Below are 24072 nucleotides of genomic sequence, written 5' to 3' on the forward strand. Positions count from 1 at the left end.
TTTTAGGTTTTTTTTTTAGCCCCGGAGGGCTAGGGGTTGGTGGCAGAGGGGTGACTTCTAAACTAAAAGTTAGTTTATAAGCATAAAAGCTTAAGTTTAAGAAATCATCTCCCTTGGTAGAATAGTTTCTGAAAAAATAAAGGTTAGGTTCATTGTTTAGGGTTTTTAAGAGCCCTGGAGGGCTTGGGGTTGGCGGCTGGGGGGTGACTTCTAAACTTTAAGTTAGTTTATAACCATAAACCTAAGTTTAAGAAATCATCTCCCTTGGTAGAATAGTTTCTGAGAAAATAAAGGTTAGGTTCATTGTTTAGGGTTTTTAAGAGCCCCGGAGGGCTAGGGGTTGGCTGCAGGGGGATGACTTCTAAACTAGAAGTTAGTTTATAAGCATAAAAGCTTAAGTTTAAGAAATCATCCCTATTGGTCAAATGGTTTTTGAGAAAATTAAGGTTAGGTTCATTTTTAGGAGGATTTTGAGCCCCGGAGGCTAGGGGGTGGGGTTATCCAAAAAATGATTAAATATACGTGAAGTACTATCCAAAATTAAACTTTTATCCCTAATAACCTATAGTCTCACATCAATACCTAGCCTAATAATCACGGATTACGCAAAAGTGGCAAAACTTCCCCCCCCCCTTATATTTTTACAAGAAAAATACCCATTTTTATAATCAAAATCATTAAAAAAATTAAGTTTTAATTGCGTAGTACCGAGTGTACTGTAGCCAATCATAAGGTTGAATCAGCTTAACAACCAATCACAGCTGAGCTTGTATTTGTTTCCCTATTTGTGTCCGCTATGATTTTTGTTTACAAATGGAATTTAAATCGAATTTTTTCATAGATTTTGACTATGAAATGTGGTGTTTTATTGTAAAAATGTAATCATTTACCGATAATCTAAGTTTCTGACAAAGATAAGGTTATAACTTTGTGTCTAGGCGACGTAATTTAATATTGTTTTTTCTTTTATTGGAAATCTTTCAAAATATTCATTGTACATAAAATGCTATTTTGAAATGCCTAGAACTTTTTTGTTATTGAAGCTGAAGGCTTTAAATTTGGGGTAGTGGTTCTACTTGTGGCAGTCTTTCAGCAGTTAAAGTGTGGTAGTTCTTGCAGGCGCCCTTTAATCTTAACTGCAAATGAAAAGCTTGTAAAAAAATGTCTAAAAAGAATGCAACTCATAACAATGCGAAGTTATGACTTCCAGATAAAAGATTTGCAATCATAGTGTTGATTTTTAAGGATATTTGACTATGTTTTTGATTCAGAATTACACCAAAAGAAACACCATTGTGTATAAATTCAACTTTTAAAATCTTTATAGTGTCATATAAAGTTTTCTGTTTGTTAAAACAATTAACTTGTAATTTGTTCAATTGGTATTTAAAAAATCTAATAAATATCTTCTTATGAGCAAACATAAAACAACGATGACAACATCCATAAGTAGTGAAGCACCAAAAATATCATGAATGATAAGATTACAGACATAGAGATTTAAAGAGCATTAGTTAAAAGCAATAGAAATATTTTATTATAAATTGTTTTATAAACTACAGAAATAAACATTCTTATATGGGGAAATAAGTGAAAAATATATTATGCTCTATTATGATGTGAATGTTGACAATAAGTTTTAGCTGTGTATCTTGAATAGGAGCTGAGAAAATCACAATTCCCCCACTTTGTGTTTTATGGACAGATGGAGAGAAATAAACATTCTGAAAATAACCTCAATTCCAGGCCATTGTCTTGAAGAGTGAATATGAACTGTATAACCATCAACTTCTCTGTCCCATCATCCTTCAATTCTGCTGAATATTTCCTAGGAAATTTAATCAAATCAACAAGTTGTTTTAAGGTCTATTGTATCTGTGAGTCTGTCTGCTTGTATCATAAGATCTTGCTTATTTCTGAACTGATATGGCTCTCCTTCACAATGTAGCTTATTTGCTGATAATTATCTTTGAGTAGGGAGCTACATACTACTTAGAGAAATCACCCCTGAAAAAAATTACTCCCCACACTAAAGCAAATGTTTTGGGTATAGTCCTTTTTGTGTCATTGCCCCTTAAGGGGCGTTATGTCGTATATTCACAATGGCATTTGATAGTTAATTTTAGGTTAGGTTAGGTTATATTAGGGTAGACAATTGCCAGCCAGGGATAGGCAATTAGCCCTGCAGGGTTGGATCCCCCGCAGGGGCTAGAAATAGGATTAAAAGCTACTGTGAAAATACAAAGTAATGTCCCTAAGTGGTGTTGCCACTAAAGGGACTGTACCCAATTTTTTCTCTCACTTTTAAAATTGGGAAAGGGGGGGGGGAGGTATCTGCACCTATCAAACCTTTTATAAATAAATCTATATAGTAGGTCTTTTTGTTGCTTGACAGAATGACAAACCAAGAATTCGTAAGTACAGATAATCATTACAAAAATAAAATTATGAATAGACATTTTCTATAGACAGACAAACTGACATTGTGAATTATAGACTAGACCTACAACTGAGTAAACTATTTGTATGTGATTACCTATCTCCAAGAGTCCAGTAATGATTTCCATCAGTATTATCAACTATACATTCAAATGTGTTGATTTCACCTAAACATGTCAATTCTCTAAATGAATGAACCTTTGTGTTTACAAAATAGGTTTCTTAACTTTTTTTCTTTTTCTTTTAAATAGCTAGTCATTGTTTTTAATAAGTAGTAGATGTAAAATTTTCCATAGAATTTAGATATGCAATCGTTTATTTTTGTAGACCTCTCATTTTTAAAGTAATTTAAGTTTTTTTTTAAATTAAGTCAGTTTTAAGGTACTAAAACCCAACAAAAAAAAGAACAAAATTGCCATAATGAACAAAAATAGTAAGATCTTTAATTTGGCAGCTTACTTTTGAATTCTGTTGGCTAATTATTGAAAAAATCAACTTTTTAAACCTTGGTTTAATCAAAACTTTGAACTTAAATATATTCTAATACATACATGAAAAATGTATGTTTATATATACCTCTAGAATGAGAAAAATATTACAAAACCATTCTAAGCAAAATTGAAATAAAAAGTTTACAAAATAGGAACCTAGTAATAGTGTCTAACTTTTTATCTTTGTGACGTTACACAAATCGAAGGATGTGAGGGGAGGTGGGAAAGGAAACCCTTAAAAAAGAGATATATTTTTGTTATGTGACAAAGATAAAAAGTTAGACACTATTACTAGGTTCCAAAATAGTAAATGAACTACAATAAACTTTTTTCATTTTTATTTTAAATAGCTAGTCGGTGTTTTTAGTAAGTAGTAGATGTAAAATTTTCCATAGCATTTAGATATGCAATTGTTTATTTTGTAGACCTCTCAATTTTTTTTTAAATTAAGTCAGTTTTAGAGTACTAAAACCCTACAAAAAAAGAAGAAAATTGCCATTATGAACAAAAATGGTAAGATTATTATCTTTAATTTGACATCTTACTTTAAAATTCTGTCAGGTAATGAAAAAATCGATTGGTTTAATCAAAACTTTGAACTTAAATATATCCTAATACAGACTAAAAATGTATGTTTATATATACCTTTAGAATGAGAAAAATGTTACATATCTATTCAAAGCAAAATTTAAATAAAAAGTTTACAAAATAGTAAATGAACTACAATAAAAGAAATTTTATGAAATATTATATTATACAGGCAACCTTTACTCACCCTCCTATTCCCTTTTACCATCTTAAATCCTTGTTTTGTTTTGTTAGGCCATTTATAAAAAAAATTATTCTACTTTTTTTCAATTTTGCTTACAATGGATTCGTAATATTTTGCTGATTCTATATATGAACCCATATTTTTCGTGCATGTGTTAGGATATATTTATGTTCAAAGTTTTGATTAAACCAAGGTTTAAAAAATCAAATTTTTCATTACCTGACAGAATTTAAAAAGATAAAGGAATGAATAATACCTGCTTTTACTGTAACTGTTCCATAATAATGCAGATACTCTTGACAGGACACTTAATATTATCAAGGTCAAAATTTGTATATCATATATTACATCTAGCGGGTACGCCCCATATAAAACTCTAGGGCCATTTAAAATTGGGTGGGGGGGGGGGGGGTGGGGAGAGTGGTGATATATTGAGTCCCTATTCAGTCACAGGGGAATTGACCTCCCCCCATTTAAATTTAAGTTAGAAAAGATTTTTATGATACAAACCTTGATGCAAGAGTAAACATATTATGTTAACCCAAAGTGGGTCAAACAGTTTCATTGTGCAATTCTTCTGAAATATATCACAGGTATAGGAAATTAACTGGTGAAATATCCAGGGATCTAAAGGGATAAGACAATAAACGATATTATGTACATCCTCAATAATAATACACAAAATTATCTCTTCTGTAGATTAGAATTAGTGGTTGAAAATTCAATGTAAACTCATATTTAATATGTAACAGCAGAGAAGTAAGGTTTATTGTCTGAAGCTTAAGATCTCAATAAGTACTGGACCGATTGGGTTCTCTTGTCCTGTGTTGTTTTATGCTATTTAATTTTCAGATTTAAGACTTGGGATGGTTTTGGGCTATTTTTCTTGCCCTTCTCTGTCCCTTTCAAAAAAGCTGTTAGTACCTATTAAAAAGTAGATGCACTTCTATTAATTTGATAGTGGAATATTCTTACTGATATCATCATTACTTAACCCTTAACAGTTGGGGGGGGGGGGGCGTTTAGCGCCCCCCACATCCGGTTTTTTCGATCTCATTTTCTGTGTGTGAAAGATAAGAGCCCAAACTGCGTGACTTTTTAAGTATAGGTATAACACATAACTTAGAGTTGGAATTTTTTGAATACCTCCATCCTGGCGGGCACAGGATGCCAGCAAACCTGGCAGGGTGATCCAGGTAAAGAGCAAAAATATTTTTTGACTTAAACAAAGCATTTTATCTTACTAAAATACAAAATTATCCTCTAGTAGTAAATCCTTTTATAAAATACAGGTGTTCAAGTCAATTTCAGGTTCCAGGTATCATCCTGCAGGTCCTGATCCTCCAGGTCTCCAGAAATCTTTAAAAGGCTCCTGTGACCGCAATTTTTAACTTAGAGACTTCAAATTTTAAACTTAAGCTTTTCTTACATGTCTACATAACGTATTAAGATTTCATAAAGATCCGCCGCCGTTTTCCCGCCGACTACGGCGGCTGGCAGCTGCCAAGTACAGCTGCGGCCGCTGAAATTTATGTTTTGATATTTCTAATATAAAATTTACATAAAGATAAACATTTTCTGTGAAGAAATTGTTCTTCTATCTTCAAAAATAAGAAAATTACAGCCTTTTGAAATTTTTAAGTTAAAAAGGACCTAAAAATAAAGGTTATTAAATAAAAGGGTGAAGGAAGCGAAAATTGACTTTGTTTCACTTAAGGGCGGAAATTCATTATCAAATAGGGGACCTGCATAAAAAATTTTAGCCCACTAGCTCTAATAGAAACTGAGACAATAGAGGGGGGCGTTGAACGCCCCCCCCCCCCCCTCCCGACCGATTAAGGTGCGGCAAGGGGCCCGACTGTAAGGGGTTAAAATCATTTTATCTAATTTAAATGTATGTAAAATGTATTCTTTCCTATAATAGGGCTCGGCATCCTGTAAACCTCAGGAAAACCTTCTACAATTTGAAATATCAACTGAAAGTTTAAATCCAAGTATGACAATCCCTCTTATAAAAAATCTGTTAAAGCATCAAAATTGGTTTAAATTTATGGCTTATGTTATATTACATAAGCCATAACCTGTATGTGAAAGGTTTTAACTTTATTTTTAGATGAAATAAGCTTTTGTTGGCAATTGTGATTGGTAAAGTTGAAATATCCCCAAAACAGCCAAAAAACCCACTGTGCCTCCCCTCCAAAAAAGGCTTTCTACTTTACTTTATATTTATTAAACAATTGGGCTCAACTCACACACCCCCCCCCCCCTACCCTCCTACATATATCTTGGAAAATAGACAGTACAATTTGATATTTATTGCTTAAATTTTCTAAATTAACAAGCTTTATTGTACTAGTTCTTCAAGAAAAATGCATATTTTCACATTTAATGTCAGAAAATTTTATAACTCCATCTTTCATAAAATTGAGTTTAGAGGCAAAAACATTAAGGGTGGGGGTTTATTGTACAACACCCCTCCCCCTGAAATATAGTTAAACAAGACAAAATCCTAGTTCACACATGCTAAAAAAGCTAGTTTTCAATAACTGAGACATAAACACTAAAACACATGAGCAGAGAATCTTGGAATAGACAACATCCATAAGTAGCGAAGCTCTAAAGTTGTGGATGTACATCAGGAAAAAATCAACTATAAATCAGTGTCATAAAAATAAACATTAAACTAAAATAAATCGCAAAACCTTAAAAAATTTTTAATTTGAAAATCTAGGAATCGATTGAGAGCAAATTTAATGAAACTGTGGAAATATGTAAAATGTGACCTTATTTGATACCTAAAAAATTCAATTGAATCTTAAAAAGTAGCCGAAAAAAATGATGTTTCTCAAAAAACGTTTCAGTTGACAGATGGATACTAATTAAATTATAGAGTAGCTTCGCTACTAAAAATTAGAGTTCTCAATAACTGATAAAACAAGGATGACAGCATCCATAAGTAGCGAAGCTCAGAAATTATGAATGTATATTTTGAATATATTTACAATATACCAGTGTCATCCTATATATTTGATGAAATAGGGAAATGACAAAAACTTCAAAATCACGCAACCTTTCAATCATGAAAAATGATAAATCTAGGAATCGATCTAGCACCACAGTTTATAAACAAATCTTTATGAAACTTGATGGAAATATGTAGAATAAGAGCATATTCAATCCCTGATAATTTCAGCCGCAAATCCTGAATAGGAATTGAGAAAACGATAGAAAACCTAAAAATCTAGGAATCGATCTAGCACCCCTATAAATATAAAAATCGTAATAAAACTTAAGGAAAATATGTAAAATGTAAATTTAAGCAATCCCTAAAAATTTCAGCCCATTATCTTAAAAAGGAGTTGAGAAAATCAGAAAAACATGAAAATGTAGGAATCGATCTAGCACCCCAAATAACAGACGGAGGGACAAAACAATGTATAGATTAGATGGGCATATGTTATAAGAATCATCACTAAAAATTTCAGCTTTCTATCTTTTATAGGAGCCGAGAAAATCACGTTTCCCCCACTTTGTCTCAGACGGACGGACAGACGGACAGACGGACGGACATTTCGAATTATAGAGTAGCTTCGCTACTAAAAAAAACATAAACACATATGAGCAGAGCATCTTGTTATAGACGCATTATTTTAGAGATATTTCTGGGAGGGAACTAAACTTTTATACTTTTCTCATCAATATAAAAATTTATTTAGGAATAGTTATATATAGCATCATATTATAGACAGCTTTTCACTGAAATGAAATAGAAAAACTAGTTTTGTTAGCTCCGAGGGGCCAAAGGCCTTGGCTAACAAAGCTTGTATAAATATTAAAATTATTGCTTTAATATTTATAGAAAACTATCTGTAATACAATACAATATTATAATATAGAGGGACAAAGTGACACTAAAATCAGCCATGTGACGTCATAAAAATGAAGGATTATCCTTCTCTCTTATAGGGGTTCTTTTCAACTTCTTCTCTCATCTCCCACATTTTTATGACGTTACATGGCTGATTTTTGAGACACTTTGTCCCTCTACGGTACAATATTTGCTGTTTTAGTATGGCTGAGAACTGGTGCTAAAATAGATAATAAGATAATAAAGAGTAAGCAATACATGTTAATCCAAAACATGTTTTTTGTATAGTTTGTATTTTTTACTGAAATATTATACAACTAGCGGCTTCGCCCCTAGCCTCTAGGTGTAAGAGGTATAATTACATCTTCTATTACCTACCTAGCGGCAAAAAATGCGAATTTACAAAATTCGTTAAAATTCTTTTTAAAAAAAGTTGGGGGGGGGGGGGTGTCCCACCCCCAAAGAAAATAGCCTAAAACCACCACAGGACCAGTAGGTATATTCCCTGAAGAGTATAATCCGGTTCAGGTGTTACGGAGATCTTAAGGGACGGACGGACATCAAGCTACTTTGTATTATAGATTAAATCAACTACTCTAACAAAACTCTATTTAAACATATGATGGAAAAAAAACTAGCTTAAAGACTCGTAGACACACACACATACACACACACACATACACTCACATACACACACACACACAAACGCATTTTCCCTTAACATGGCATGGTGAGCATCAAACACCCCCCATTTTTCTAAATTTTGAAATATGGGAGGGGGGTGGAGTATTTTTAGTTGTTTAATTCTTTAGGTCACTTTAGGGTAGAGTAATTTGTGTACTGAGTAGCCCCACAGGGTTAGGGAAATAAGGTACTGCAGCTCTAGGGGCTAGGTATAGGTAAAAAATCTTACCCTTCACACTGCACTAATATTAGATTTATTTCAAAATTAGAAGGGGGTGGGGGGGGGGGGGGGGGTTACAGTACTCGACTGACACTTTGTAGGAAAAAAATCAGTTGCGGGTAAATACTTGTCCTTTGAACCCCCCTTGTTTAGATAATTCTATAACTATGGAAAATTACTAGATAAACATATGTGCAACAAATACAAAATATCATTTTTTTTAAGCGAAGCCTTTTTATAGTTAGGGTCAGTCCGTCACGATTTTCCATAACAGTTAGCTATTTTTGATAATTTAAACATGTTAGAATTGTAATATTGCTTTACAACTTTGCATGATAACTCCTTGGGCAGTTAGGTACGAATTAGAAAGCTTAGTAACTATAGAATCATTACCAGAAAGTCCGTGCGTCAATTTAAAACATGCTGTTTTTTAACTTTTTTGACAACATTTTTTCTTGTATGTAATTATTAAAATAGGCATGTTAGAATTATCCTAATAATTTCAAACTTTGCATGATGATGCCTTTACAATTATGTACAATTTAAAAAACGTAGCAACTCTATAATCATTACCAGAATTTCAAAGAATGTATATGCTTTTTTTTAAAGCGAAGCTTTTCTATAATTAAGGTAGGTCCGTCCGTAACGGATAGCTTTTTTCGTTAATTTAGGCATGTTAGAATTGTCCTATCGATTTCAAATTTTGCATGGTGGTTCCTTTAGTAGTAAGATACGATTTAGAAAGCGAAGCAACTCTGAAATCATTACCAAAATGTCCGTACGTCTATTTTAAACATGTGGATTTTTTTACTTTAATAAAAAAATTTTTGTGATTTAATCATCGGATTAATCTGATTTTTGGTATTTTGATTCCTGGGACAACAAAGCATAAAGAGATGCAACTCTATGATCAAGTCCTGAAAATGTAAGTATGTCCATAAACCTTATCCTGTATTATGCAGTTTTTCAACAAATTTACTTACATTTTGGCTTTGACTCTTATACATTTATATTATGATTATTCAGTTCTGACACTATACAAGTGTTAATGTCCGTTGGTCCTACCGTTTCAGTGCTTCGCTTTTATGGATGTTGGCATCCTTATTTTATTGCACATTTTATACTTTAATCTTTAATGATTTACTCGCAAGTCAAGTTTTATGTCAGTTGGGACATTTTACCATGTAGTTCCCTAACTACAAATAGCACAAATATTGTTTTTATATTTTTAAACTAAAGTTCATAATGGTTCTAACAGTATGCATAACATTTTTCTACTATTAACACAGGCCGCGCAATCTGAATTTTATATCTATTCTTTGCAAACCTGTCTCTTTTATTTTCAAATCTGGGTAGGATTATCATCATCCTCACATGATACAACCCCCCCCCCCCTCCATTTCCCCAAAAAAACTATGACTCTGGCCGCGGCTCTCGGCTCCTTTGCCTGCCTAGCCTTTTTGTTGAATAGTCTTGCAGGATTAGATTGAGAGTAAGTAAATAAAATTCGGATCAACTGCAGTTCACGGTAAAATATTGCTGGTAAGCAATATTTCCAAAAATTATTTTTGTTTAGGTATGAATTTTAAAGGTTGCTAGCTGCCAAACGACTGCCCGCACACTGTTTTAAGCTGCATACGAAGGCCTACAAATAATCTGGAATAACCATAAATCAATAATGCATAATTATCTCGCAGTGCAGAGAAATGCGCGAAAAAGACCTATTTTACGCGTTTTTTCTTCAGTGAAGCTTTCCCTGTGCATTATTGGATCTTGGCTTCTTATGCCGCCTAAAATGGTGTGCGGGTTTTATCTGTACGTTCAGCCGTTTGGCAGCTGGCAGGCTTTAAAATTTATAGATTTTTGAAAATATTGCTCACTAGCAATATTTTACCGTGAACTGCAATAGATCCTAAAATTCAATTAAAGTACCCAAAGTTTTTGAGCCAATGCATAAGAAAACTAGGTTTAACTTTATTGAATTCTGTTTTTTGTTAGTTCTAAACTTGTATTGTCAACTTTAGGTTAGGTTAGTGGTCTTTAATTATACTGAGCTGGATCTTTAAATCATTTTAGTGATGAGCCAGATCAGGGTGCGCCGAATTTCAGCCAATCACAGCGCGGCATTTCATCAAATGCTGCTCTCATTGGTGGAAAGTTGGCTCACCATGATCTGGCTCACCACTAAAATGATTTAAAGATCCAGCTCTGCATTCTAAAAAATGTTCAGGGAGTGAGGGGTTATTCGTTTTTAATTTACCAGGAATCTTAAGGATTAGACTATGGACAATAAATTTAACCCTTTTGTACCATAACATAACATAAGGTTTAAAATTGATTAATTCACAATCTTACTAAGAACATAGGACTTACAGACTTGACATAGAGATGCAACACTGCGCCCCTAGAATCTAAATATGAAATTAAAATATCCTAACATCAAGTATCTTAAGGTTTCCTAAAACTCAAACAGCACAGCAGTTTTAAGAATCTTAAGCTTCAGACAAATAATTTACAACATTAATTTATTCCATTGGCTTTGCCCCTGATCTCTAGGGGAGGGAGAAGTGGGCAAAAAAGACATTTATAAAGCTTCCATAAAAAGTTTAATCAATTTAGACCAGCAGTTTACAAGATCTTTTCCTTCAATCAAATAAATACAACTTTATATTATAGGACTAGCGGCAATAAGGCACTTAATGTGAGGGCAGGGGATGTTGCCTCCCCCCCTCCCTCATTTAAATTTTTTTGAGAGGCCTTTTTTATTTATGAGCGACTTTGCTTGGGGGGTTGGTGGTACTTGTCACAAAAATATTTATAAACATTTTCAAGACTTAGAAGAAGCTACACTGTAAAGTAGAATTATTTTGGTTGAGTAGTTTCTTTTGGTACACACAGACATACATTCTGGCAGATTATGAATCTTGAATGTCGTCCTACTAGGAATTTCAATAGAAATATAAAAATACTTATTCTTAAAATTAATTTGACATGCAGACTTATTTAGATAAGTAATTTTATTGTAAACTAGCTGCTGAATCTAGGGTATCTGGTGTTTGAAAGGAAAAGGATGGGCAGAAATATAGCCATCCCAAAATTTAAATCTAAATATAGAATATCCCAAAACCACACATGGACATCTCTAAAGCTTCCTTAGTTTTTAAAAAACTTCAGACTAAGGAAAAGCTTTCACCTTTAAGTAATAACATTTGATTTGGCCCTAGTCTCTAGGGGAGGGAGAAAGAGGTCAGACAAATAGCAAAAAAACAACCAATGACATTTGTATAGCTTCTCTAAAAGTTCATCAATTCAGACTAACAGTTTCCAAGACCTTTGCCATCAAACAGAAAAAAATATACTGCTTTACAATATAGAAAACTTTTTAATCATTACTAAAGACTTTTAGTATTTTTTATAACAGAAAACAATCCTAACTTTATTATCTATCTATCTTCACTTAATTTGAATAATTTTTTTCCTTTTTTTGTTTTATTAAAAAAACATTTATTACAGTTATGCTGTACTAAAATATTTCTAAATTTAGATATTATAACATTTTCTAATTTATCTTTCTTCTAATTTTCCTTAACCCTTAATGGTCGGGTGGGGGGGGGGGGGCGTTGAACGCCCCCCCATCCGGTTTTTTCTATCTCATTTTCTGTGTGTGAAAGATAAAGAGCCCAAACTGCTTGACTTTTTAAGTGTGGCGGGCACAGGATGCCAGCAAACCTGGCAGGGTCATCCAGGTAAAGAGCAAAAATATTTTTTTTGACTTAAACAAAGCATTTTATCTTACCAAAATACTAAAATATCCTCTAGTAGTACATCCTCATATTAAATACAGGTGTTCAAGTCAATTTTAGGTTCCAGATATGATCCTGCAGGTCCTGATCCTCCAGGTCTCCAGAAATCTTTAAAATGCTCCTGTGGCCGCAAGTTTTGACTTAGAGACTTCAAATTTCAAACTTAAGCTTATCTTACATGTCTACATAATGTATTAAAAATTCATAAAGATCCGCCGCCGTTTTCTAGCCGACCGCCGACTGCGGCGGCTGGCAGCTGCCAAGTACAGCTGCAGCCGCTAAAATTATATTTTATATTTCAAATATAAAATTTACATAAAGATAAACATTTTCTGCAAAAAAAATTTTATTCTAGCTTCAAAAATTACAGCTGTTTGAAATTTATAAGTAAAAAAGGACCTAAAAACAAAGGTTGTTAAATAAAAGGGTGAAGGAAGCGAAAATTGACCTTGACTTACTTAAGGTCGGAAATTCATCATAACACAGGGGACTTGCACAAAAAATTTTAGCTCTCTAGCTCTAATAAGAACTGAGATAATAAGGGCCCCCCCCCCCCCCCCCCCCCGACTGATTAAGGTGCGGCAAGGGGCCCGACTGTAAGGGGTTAAGTTAAATGTGGATGAAAATAAAAATATCATTAGATTTTCCTAAAACATAGATACATCATTATGAATTACACAAACACAATATTACAACAATGGAGACATTTATTTAAAATCACTATCTAATATCTAACCATACTTGCTATCATAGATCCTAACTTACATACTTTAAATGTTCTTCTATTGTTTGAGTTTCAATTATAATCACAAATATCTTTATTATCCAAAAATTACTATTTTGTAGATCATTAAAACAAAAAAAAATTTAAAATTGAATTATACAATGAGTAATAAGAATCTAAATTTTCAAAGAGTATAAAATTTAAAACTTCTTTGATCTTCATTGGAAAAAGTGAAGTAGTTTAACAAATAACTGTAACTCTATCCATGCCTAACCTAACCCAAGTATTTTAACTAACAAAACCTAACCTTTCTAATCAACCTAACTAAGTTAATTAGATTCTGCCTAAAACATAGATACAATATCATTATGAATTACACAAATACAATATTACAACAATCAAGGCATCTATAAAATAAATAAATCTAATATCCAATCTTACTTGCTATCATAGATCCTAACTTACAAATCTTAAATTTTTTTCTATTTTTTAAATTTTATTATTGATTATAAATATCTTAACTGTCAAATCTGTATATCATTTAAAACATAATATCTAAAATCTTAAAATAAAAACATTGTACAATAAGTAATAAAAGAAAAGTTTTACAAGTGTACAAAGACTGCTATAAGTAATAGGAATATAGGTTTTTTACAAAGAGTGCAAAGCTTTACTGAAATAGATCAATGGCTAAAAATATATCTGAACTATCCAAAAATTACTATTTTGTACATTATTAACATTATAACTCTAAGAAATGAAAATATTAAAAAGTCTAAAATTTTCTTTGGACTTTTCTGAAAAAAATGTAGTAACTGATCAATAGTTTTAACATTTTGTTTGTAAAAATGGTGTTATTCATACTTTCTTTAATGTAACTGTAAATGTGTTTAAAATATTAAAAAGATCCACAAAAAGCTTAAAATTACACATATACAAATACAATATTAAAAAAAATTGAAACATCTATAAATCTATTGCATAAATTTGAACCTTACTTACTATGATAGACTTTGCTTAACCAAATTTTAATTTTCTACATCAATGCCATACCTAACCCAACAATCACAAATCAATGACAAACCAAACCAACTTTTCCTATCTTATTTAACCAGGTTAAATCCCTTAAAGGAAGCTTGCAAGAAATACCACTCTTTAACTGCTGAAAGACTGCCACAAGTAGACCCAATACCCTAAATTTGAAACCTTCAGCTTCTATAACAAAAAAGTTCTAGGCATTTTAAAATGACATTTTATGTACAATGATATTTTGAAAGAATCAATGATTTTTACCAAAAACAAATCATAGTTTTAGAAATGGAATATCAAAATAAGTTTTATATCAATAAAAGATATTTAAAACTAACAAGAAACATAAAAACATGTTAGAATTTTTTTTAAGTTGTCTTTTATCAAAGGTTTTGTTGATATGATTGATTAAACTTTTCAATAGATGTAAATTTGTTACCAGTTGAAGAAACTGATGGAACTTTTCAGCAATTTTCTGTATAGCTTTACTTTCTAAAAATTTTAAATGATTAGATACTGAAATAGGCAGCTATTTGTCAATTTTGTGATTATAACATACATATTATTATTTGTTTTTTATTTTGCAAAACTAATATATAGTTGGTTTAGATAATGTCTTACTAATAGTAAAAATCTTTGAGTTTATCAGGGAATAAAAATGGTCTCAAGCATAGGGTTGATTCTACAATTAAATTTGAGATATAATTAAATACTCCTAAAAAAGTTAGTTAACCTATTGAAGCATAACATTTATAATAATATGCTGCATATCTTTGATGGAATCTTGAAACATCTTTTTTTTGTAATTTTAAAACGCATTTAATATAATGAACTATTTCAAAGTGACTAATGTAAACAAGCTTTACAAGTTAATAAAACTCAAAAATACCTCTGTTTTATTTGGTGACTGCAGATCTGATCTTCTTGATGATGAAGCTGTTGTTGACAAACTGCACAGCCCAGACAACTAGATCATGAAGTCCCAGGACAGATAGTCCTAGCCAGAGTCCTAGGCTACTGCCAACATCTATGATATACTTGAACATATCATAGTTTGGCACCTTCTCTGTAACAATTACTTTCTTGTTGAAAGTTATATAGGCCCAAGAAACACCATCTTTAGAAGCTTCATCCACAACATATGTTTTTTCTTTGCAAGATTGTCTGCATTCCTCTTCAAACCGAATATTACTCAATATACCCACCATTTTTACATAGTCCCACATGTCTTTCCTAAATTCGCCATAAAATGTGAAGTATTCAGGGTATGTTTGGTTGCATTGTTTGTTGTATGACAACCATGGTGGAATACAGCTAATATTATTCTTCTCAAACTCTTTGTGGATTTTATCATCTACACACTTTGTAAATTCTTCCTTTGACATTGGCTTTTCATCTCTCCTACATTTATTTCTCTCTTGGATCTTAACATTGATGTAATGTTCTTTGTCTTGTTTCATAAATATTTCCTTTCCTACATGAGAAGCAGTGTCAGGCATGATAAAGCTCCTGTAGTTTTTGTCTGTGATGAATATCCTTGCATCAACTTTATTCCAATTAGATAATTCTAATTCTTGTGTAAAATTCAGAAATAAAGTTTCTTGACAAAATCCAAGACCAGGTAGAAATACTGAAATATCTTTAAATTTTCCTCCTTGCAATACATATATGTTTTTAACTTTGTCCAAATCAAATACTTGTTCTTTGAGCTCATCAAAAGTTAGATTCAGATGTGAACCCCAAGAAATACATGAAGACCAAGACCATGTTTTATTCAATATCTTATTATCTCTCTTAAGCATGTTGTCATAACTCCAATACCCTAGTTCTGTCAACCTTGTGAGATTGGTCTGATTAGTAGGACATACTGTGATCAGAGGTAAATCATCATCAGTGATATCTCTTTCATTCTGTGATAAAACTGTTGGAGGATCCATCAAGTTTACTGTGGCAATGTTTAGCTGGTAGCAAAACATGACAAAAGAAATGATGAAGACAAGACATTTGAAGATTTTCAGAAGATCCATTGCAATATCTCAAATCTTTGAGTTGAATAGAAATTAAGTCAATAAAACTGGGGGTTAATTTCAACTGATATCAGGGACAACACCTTGAAAAGTGTGAAATTAGATTCTCAACTGGCAACAAACCTGCCAATGTTAGCCACTTGAATTATCTGGCTTCAGTTATTAAGACTTTTTTATATGTTAGTTCTACCCTATTTCTATTATTACTAAATTATGTGGCTAAAGATTATCCTTTTTATTAGAAGGCTGAAGGTCTAATGCAAATTTTTTTTAATGTTTAATATTGGTGTTTTAAGTAATTAATTTCCATGGAAACAAATGTTTATAATTGCAAAAGTTAGTTAGGGGTGTGGCAGTATAACTTTCTGTGCAACAGCACTCCCCCCCACTCCCCAAAAAAACTTAGCCGGGGGCCAAACTGCCTAACAATGAATAAGATAATGAATTAATTATTTAAAAAAATAAAAAGAGGAAAAATGGTTTGTACCTAAAATGGAATTATATTATTCTAAACAAAGGTTAGGTTAATTTTTATGATTGTTCAGGAAATAAAAATAATTGAAATAATGATAAAATCAACTTTCTTCTTCACAACCCTAGGTGTAAAAGTTAATTTTGATTATAAACTAACACTTAAACTTTGTTTACCTTGATATTGGGTAAATGTATAGTTATTTCTTGCATCGTATTATAAACAGCTTTCTGCGGATATAGAAAATACAATTATGAGATTAAAACCAGTTTTTTTAGCCCCATGGTACCCAAGGGGCCGGTTAAATAAACTGGTTTTAATGTTATGATTGTACATTTTTATATTCATAAAAAGCTGGTTTTAATACGATGCTAGACATTATTTTTTCATATGGATAAAAACTTTACTTTATTACTTTTTGCCCAGTTCACAAACAACTTTTAGAGGTCTACTTATTCATTCTGTAGGTCAACCTAAATAAGTACAACTAACAAATGCCTTTATAGAATTGGTCAACCTAAATTTTCCAGAGGTCAACCTATGTCTTTTGTGAACTAGGCTTTAGTCATAACTTTCCTTTTTAATTGTTTTTTTGTTTAATTATAAACACACATTGCAAAAAAAGAATTATTTTCATTTGATAGATTGTTATAGGATGTGTTATTTATGATTAATCCTCCAAGATTAAGCTCTCCTTCTCAGCCCTTTGGATATAAGACTTTGTTTGAAAGAGCATTGTGAATAAAAATACTTATTTTTTTACTAAAAGAAAAGACATTGGTTAAACAGTTTAAACAGTTAAATTGTAAAAGGATTACATTTAAACTAACTTTAGTAAAAGACTATCTAATTTTTAAACCCATTTAAATCATCTCTTGATAATAATGATTTAGTATTTCAAAAAAAAATGAATCAACTGATATGCAGATTAACTAACTAAAGAAAAGATTTACTATTGACTTTTGTAAATGCTCTGCCACTTGAATAAAAATTAATTAATTTTAAGTGTTTGTTTATTACTTGCTGTTTTTATACAGATATTGATTTGACAAACAAAATTTTTAATTTTTGGTAAAGGTAAAGTTTACCCTATCATTAATAATCAACATTCGAGGACTCTTAAAAAGAAATTAATTTGCCATTTTAGTGAATCCAATTAGAAAAACTAATATGATTTTACTTGAATCACAAATAAAGAGATTGCTATGATAAATATAAGTTATATCTTTCAACAGGTTTTCATTGAACCTTTTAAAAAAATATATCAATCAAATTATTGCCATATTAAAAATGGCATGTTGTGTGTAAGAATTCTTCAAAGAACTGTCCATAATTTTTCTTTCTTTTCTTTCATTATTTAACTTGATCATTGAATTTCAAATATTGACATATTTAAATCTAATAATTTTTTTCTCAAAACATCAATGTCAACAAAATGGCTTTTGTCACTACTAATTAAACAAGAATAATATTATCAATAAGAATTAAACACCAAGAAAACAATCAAACTTTCAGACTTCTAACCTCAATAGTAGCCAAATAAATCTAATTACCTTTAATATGACCAACAAAGTAATATATATTTTTAATCTGGTAGGTCATTAGAAGGAAGAATTTCTCACGAAAGAACATGTCCTGACTTTTGTGATTTTTTTAACCCATTTGTGAGGAGCTCCCAAAGTTCCCAAAGCTCCCAAAGTTTTTATTCACCGGGGAGTAGTTTGTTTTTGTATTTAGAAAATTTTTGTTGTTTTCAGTTGAGTTATAAATTTCTTAAGGTGGTTTGGGGATGTTTTCTGACCTTAACAATTCCCTTTCCTCCAATTAGATGCTAGGGTCAAAGCAACAAGTGTACTATTAGAAGCTAGACATTTTTTTGCATTTGCAAAGAAATAATTATTGGGCCTGTCAACTTGTTTAATGTATTGGTGTTTGTTTTATTGGAATAAGGTTTTTTAGGTACTTATTAAGAAGTAAGGAAATTATTGGTTTTCAATAACCTGCGCATCAAGGGTAATATCAGTTGCAAAGAAATAATTATTGGGCCTGTCAACTTGTTTAATGTAAAGGTGTTTGTTTTAATGGAATAAGGTTTTTTAGGTACTTATTAAGAAGTAAGGAAATTATTGGTTTTCTATAACCTGTGCATTTAGGGTAATATCAGTTGCATAGAAATAATTATTGGGCCTGTCAACTTGTTTAATATATTGGTGTTTGCTTTAATGGAATAATGTTTTTTAGGTACATATTAAGAAGTATTGAAATTATTGGTTTTCAATAATCAGTGCATGTTATGTAGAGTAATATTAATTGTAATCCGTTATTAACCATATATAATCAAATATATACAACCTTAATTTCTTGTGAACAACTGAGCTCCTGCTCTTTAACTTACTTTGTCCATCATTATTTTTGTGCTTAGATCTGTGTTGAGTTATAGCAAATTTTATCAAAGTAATTAAAATTTATACATCTTCTGAATGTTGCATGATTTTTTTCCTCATTTTTTTACTCTGTTTATTGTTCTTTCCTTATCAGTTGCGTGAAGGTTTTAGTCTATTTTCTAAGATCTAAAGGAAATCAATAAATTGATGAACCCCCATAATGGAAGTATTCAAATTTACCTTTCCTTTAGAACATAAATGTGTTAATATGATTCTAAATCATATTAGAAGCCATAGAATAAACATGTTTGTGTGTGTTTAATGTTTTTTTCTCTAAAAAGGGCTTAAAGCCATTATTTTATGAAAAATTAAAATGTTAAGATCTTATTTTGAAATCTCTAACATAAATAAATATCATTGATTGTTGAAAATGAATGAAAAAACTCTCATTTATGATTTTTGAGACATATTGTAGAACTCACAAAACATCTTTAAAGGAAGCCTGCAAAAAATACCACGCTTTAACTGCTGAAAGACTGCCTAAAGTAGACCAAATACCCCAAATTTGAAGCCTTCAGCTTCTATAACAAAAAAGTTCTAGGCATTTTGAAATGACATTTTATGTACAATGAAAATTTTGAAAGAATATCAATGCTAATGTTAGAAATTTTGAAATTAAACTACGTGGCTTAGAAACAAAATTATAAGCTTATTTTTGCCATAAATTTCGGTTGCCAGTAACTAATTATATTTTTTAAAAAAAATACCCATTTTTATAGTCAAAATCATTAAAAGAATTAAGTTTACCTCGCATTGTACCGAGTGTACTGTAGCCAATCAGAAGGCTGAATCAGCTAAGCAACCAATCACAGCTGAACTTGTTTTAGTTTTCCCCTTTGTTTCAACTATGATTTTCGTTCACAAATGCAATTTAAATCGAATTTTTTTCTTAGATTTTGACTATGAAATGTGGTGTTTTTTATTGTGAAAATGTAATCTGTTACTGGCAATCTAAATTTCTGACAAAGATAAGGTTATAATTTTATGTCTAGACAACGTAATTTAATATTTTTTTTTCTTTTATGAGCATTGTAAATCTTTCAAAATTTTCATTGTACATGAAATGCTATTTTGAAATGCCTAGAACTTTTTTGTTATTGAAGCTGAATGCTTTAAATTTGGGGTATTGGGTCTACTTGTGGCAGTCTTTCAGTAGTTAAAGCGTGGTATTTCTTGCCCAAAAACCATCCTAAATTGTAAAACTTACATAAACATTTGATAGTCTGTCAAAAATTATTCTTTTAGTCATTAAATAATAATAAATTCTTTTTTCCGGTTTGACTTTAGTAACGCCATCCACTTTAACACAATTTGTTCTAAAATACACAAAATTCTCAGTGTTAAAACATGATTAATACCTTAATTGCTTAGCTAAAGACTTTAGTAATGCCATCGATTTTAACCTATTGAAAAGGATATACTAATTTTGTTGACTGATGGACAGACATATTGAATTAAAGAGTAACTTCACTACCAAAAAATTTTAAAATTTTTTCACAACTTTCTGTAATATAAAAAGTCAATTCTGTTTGAAACACAATATCCCTCAAAGTGCAGCACATAAACCCTTCCACCCCCACCCTAATTTAAAAAAATCTGAAAATAAAGGGGATGGTAGGTACTTTGTTTATTTTTTCTTATATAACCACTACAGATTAAAGGAAAAAATACCCCCTACTTTTAATCTATTTAAAATAATTGTGGAGGGGGGGTGTATTTCTGTTTGTTTACTATTTTTGGTTATGTTATAATCAAGATATATTTAAGATACAGGGTGGCCCCACAAGGTTAGGCCCCCACTTGATATAGACACAGCCTAAAAAAACTGACTTCCCCAACCCTAATTTTCAATCTATTGGGTTGGTGGTTTTTTTTTGCTCAGTTGGCCATATAAGGGAAATCATCAAAAGTTTCATTTAGGCAGAAAACATTTTAGTTATTAACGGTTAAAGTTGAGGAAGGGTGGGAGTCAAATACACCCTCCTCTTCAGGATAGCCGATCCCCCACTTTCAATTGTAGCTTAAAAAGAAAATATATTTTGAAAGGGGTCATTTATTTCTTTGGGTGAGGAAGGGGTTACTGAGATCCTTTAGTACACACAGACAGACATCCTGATACTTTTATAGAAGGATTAATAGCAAGTAAAATTTTAATTCCAAGTGTAGCTTGGGGACTCAAAAGAGGATAGAGGGGACAATGGGCTGTTTATTACAAAGTTTTTAAAGAATTTTTTTATTTGTTGACTCAACAAATTTGGCACTTTAATTTTGAATGGTTGGTTTATTAAGTGTAGCTAAAGAAGGGGTAATTTAATTTAAACATTTTTATTTCTTATGAATGTAAATATTGAAATGTAAGAAAGTTTTGCTCCATAAAAAGATACAATCAAATTCTCTACTGGCTAAAAAATTTTATCTACTGTTACTCAATTTTGATTGTTTTGTTTCAACCTAGAAGTGTCCTATCTTTTCCACCAATCTTTTCTAGAGAACGGGTAGTTTTGTTCATCATCATTAGGTATATTTATTAATATTTTATCCATTGTCTTATCCTTTATAATCCCTGATATTCAAACTAACTGCGCAAGTAAAAATAAAACGTAGTTTGAAATACCAAAAATAAAAGCTACATAGCTTTGTTCAAGGGCACAAAATTCAATAGTTGACAAATATTTGTTTAATAGAAATTTGCAAAGAGTTAACATTTATTAGCACATTTTTTTATAAAACAGAACTTAAAGTATACATTTAATGTTATAAAAATATTATGTTTTTCTGCCTGTAGCTGAAGATCTCAGAAAAGCTGGTTTTTATTGGACATTTTTTCATGGAAGCTAAAAAGAAAGAAGAATGTTTTATGCTATTTTCTTCATAAAAATTCTTTAGGCAAATCTAGGATTTTTTTAGATAAATTTACAAGTATTTTCATATAGATCTCTCTAATATTGCTCCAAATTGACCAAATTGAACAGTTTAGGTGCCTAAAACTATCTATATTCAATGGACAATTCAAATATATAATTTATTTCAGACGGACGGATGAACGGACGGACGGACATTACGAATTATAGAGTAGCTTTGCTACTAAGAAAATCATGTTTCCCCCACTTTGTCTCTAACAGACGGACGGACGGACAGACGGACGGACTGGCGGACATTACGAATTATAGAGTAGCTTTGCTACTAAGAAATCACGTTTCACCCACTTTTTCTCCAACAGACGGACGGACGGACGGACGGACTGACGGACATTACGAATTATAAAGTAGCTTTGGTACTAAAAACTGTTACTTTTGATTATATTAATTGGTTGAAAAGTTTGGACACCCAATCCAGATATGCGGACCCACGTTTATACTAATTTTTAATGTAAAGAGTTTTGCCATATGTTTTAAATGGATATAAAGACTTTCTGATAACGATAATAGAAATGCTTTGCTTCATAAGTTTTATTTTTGTTACAGGAATCTTTACCCAAAGTTTGAAATCTATAACATGATAACATTTATAAATTAACAGAAGTTATAGAGAAACTATGCAAGGGATTGGACCATGGAAAATTTATTTTGGGTATGGTCCTTTTCATGACAACAACCCGCAGATATGGCTCAGTGGTTTAACATCCGCTTATCTGTTGGGGAGGTGTCGGGTTCGAGTCCCCAGACCGCATCAATACTAAAGATGTAAAAATTAGTACCTACTGCTGCTCCTTCAGGCGTTAGAGATTTGGAGTAAGAGTAGGGGGGAAGCCTTGGCCCTAAATCAGGTATGCATGGGTGGTCCTTGGCATGGTACACTAGGGATCAAAAAACTTTGCTCAGTCATAGGTTGACTGAAAAGTCCCTGAGGACTAGCATTGTGTAGTAGCTAGCTAGTGTGTTAGTGGCGTTTGTTAGTTCATCTACTGGGAGTCATCCTTTAATACTAGTTTGACTGAAAAGTCCCTAGGATTTGATGTGACTTCATTGTGTCGTTGTCAAAACAATGCTACGTCCTGTGCCTTGGTTGTATTAAAAGTCGCAATAATATCGTGACGAAAATCACGAAACCTTAACTCACCATCCATAAGGTTGAAGTGTAAATTACCCACAAGCCCTAATTAAAGTGTCAAGGGAAATGATGAGAAGGATGCAAACTCGAATCCGCGTCATACCAAAGACGTAAAAAATGGTACTTACCAGCTCTGTTCGGCACAGGACATCAAAGAGTTTGAGTAGGGGGAATGCCTTGGCCCCAAACAGGCGCAACTCACTACCATGCACAGTTAGGATCTCCAGACAAAGATCGTGCAATCAAAGGGTTGGTTGTCTGCAATGTACTGTACCACGGGTATGAGGTGAAGGACCAAGAGTCTTGCCTTGAGTTGACAAGTTGACTGTTCAGTCCAGGTGCAACTCACCCACACGACATTAACATTAACATTTCATGACAACGCCTCTTAAGGGGCGATTCGTCATATTTTCACAGTAGCTTTTGAGAGGTTAAGTAAGATTAGGTGATTGCCCCGCCAGGTTAGGTAATTGGCCCCACAGGGTTAGAGCCCCCGCAGGGTCTAGAAATAGGAAGAAAGCTGCTGTTAAAATACGACGAAACGCCCCTTAAGAGGCGTTGCTACAAATGAGACTATACCCAAAAATTTTCTCTGATATTATACTGTCTTTTTTTTGTCTGTCTCATTTTTCTATGAGAGAAAATCACGTTTCCCCCATAGCGTTACGGACAGACTGGTGGACAGACAAAGTGAATTCTAGAGTAGCTTCACTACTAAAAAGTCATTTTGTGCTGTAAAAATAATTAGGTTTTGATTTGAAAATGTTATACATTTGGGCGGGAAAATGAAAAACTATTAACTATCTTTTTATTCTTATACAAAAGTAACAGAATGTCTGTATGTAAAAAACAATCTTGCAGGTGAACTGAAGTTTGCTTTACAGGGAAGCTTTTTTATCGCAAATGTTTTTATCTGTTTTGAAAAAGGTTAACTCCACTCTCCCAAGTAAAGTAACATAAGAATGCGGGAATAAGTGTTTAATTGTGAGTGTGTGCGTGCTTGTGTGTGTGTGTGTATGTGGTGTAAGCGCGAGGGTCAGCACTAGGCT

At 32.0% G+C, this 24072-nt stretch overlaps 2 protein-coding genes across 2 annotated transcripts in view; both read right to left on the reverse strand.

The window, feature by feature from the left end:
- LOC145307495 (uncharacterized) overlaps window positions 1-4275 on the reverse strand; it is a 44112-nt gene extending 39837 nt beyond the window's left edge. Inside the window, exons 1-4 of the mRNA XM_080149950.1 lie at window positions 4213-4275; window positions 3959-4009; window positions 2537-2606; window positions 1736-1828 (exon numbers count right to left, since the gene is read on the reverse strand). Coding sequence (XP_080006076.1) covers window positions 1736-1828; window positions 2537-2606; window positions 3959-4009; window positions 4213-4267 — 269 coding nt within the window. The 5' untranslated portion in view covers window positions 4268-4275. The remainder of the gene's footprint in view (window positions 1-1735; window positions 1829-2536; window positions 2607-3958; window positions 4010-4212) is intronic.
- Window positions 1-24072, reverse strand: part of LOC145307367 (uncharacterized) — a 181384-nt gene that overhangs the window by 42391 nt on the left and 114921 nt on the right. The gene's annotated exons all lie outside the window — the stretch shown is intronic.

This window comes from Acartia tonsa, chromosome 15 (genome assembly GCF_053477335.1).
Source record: "Acartia tonsa isolate MP-2025a chromosome 15, ASM5347733v1, whole genome shotgun sequence".
NCBI lineage: Eukaryota > Metazoa > Arthropoda > Copepoda > Calanoida > Acartiidae > Acartia > Acartia tonsa.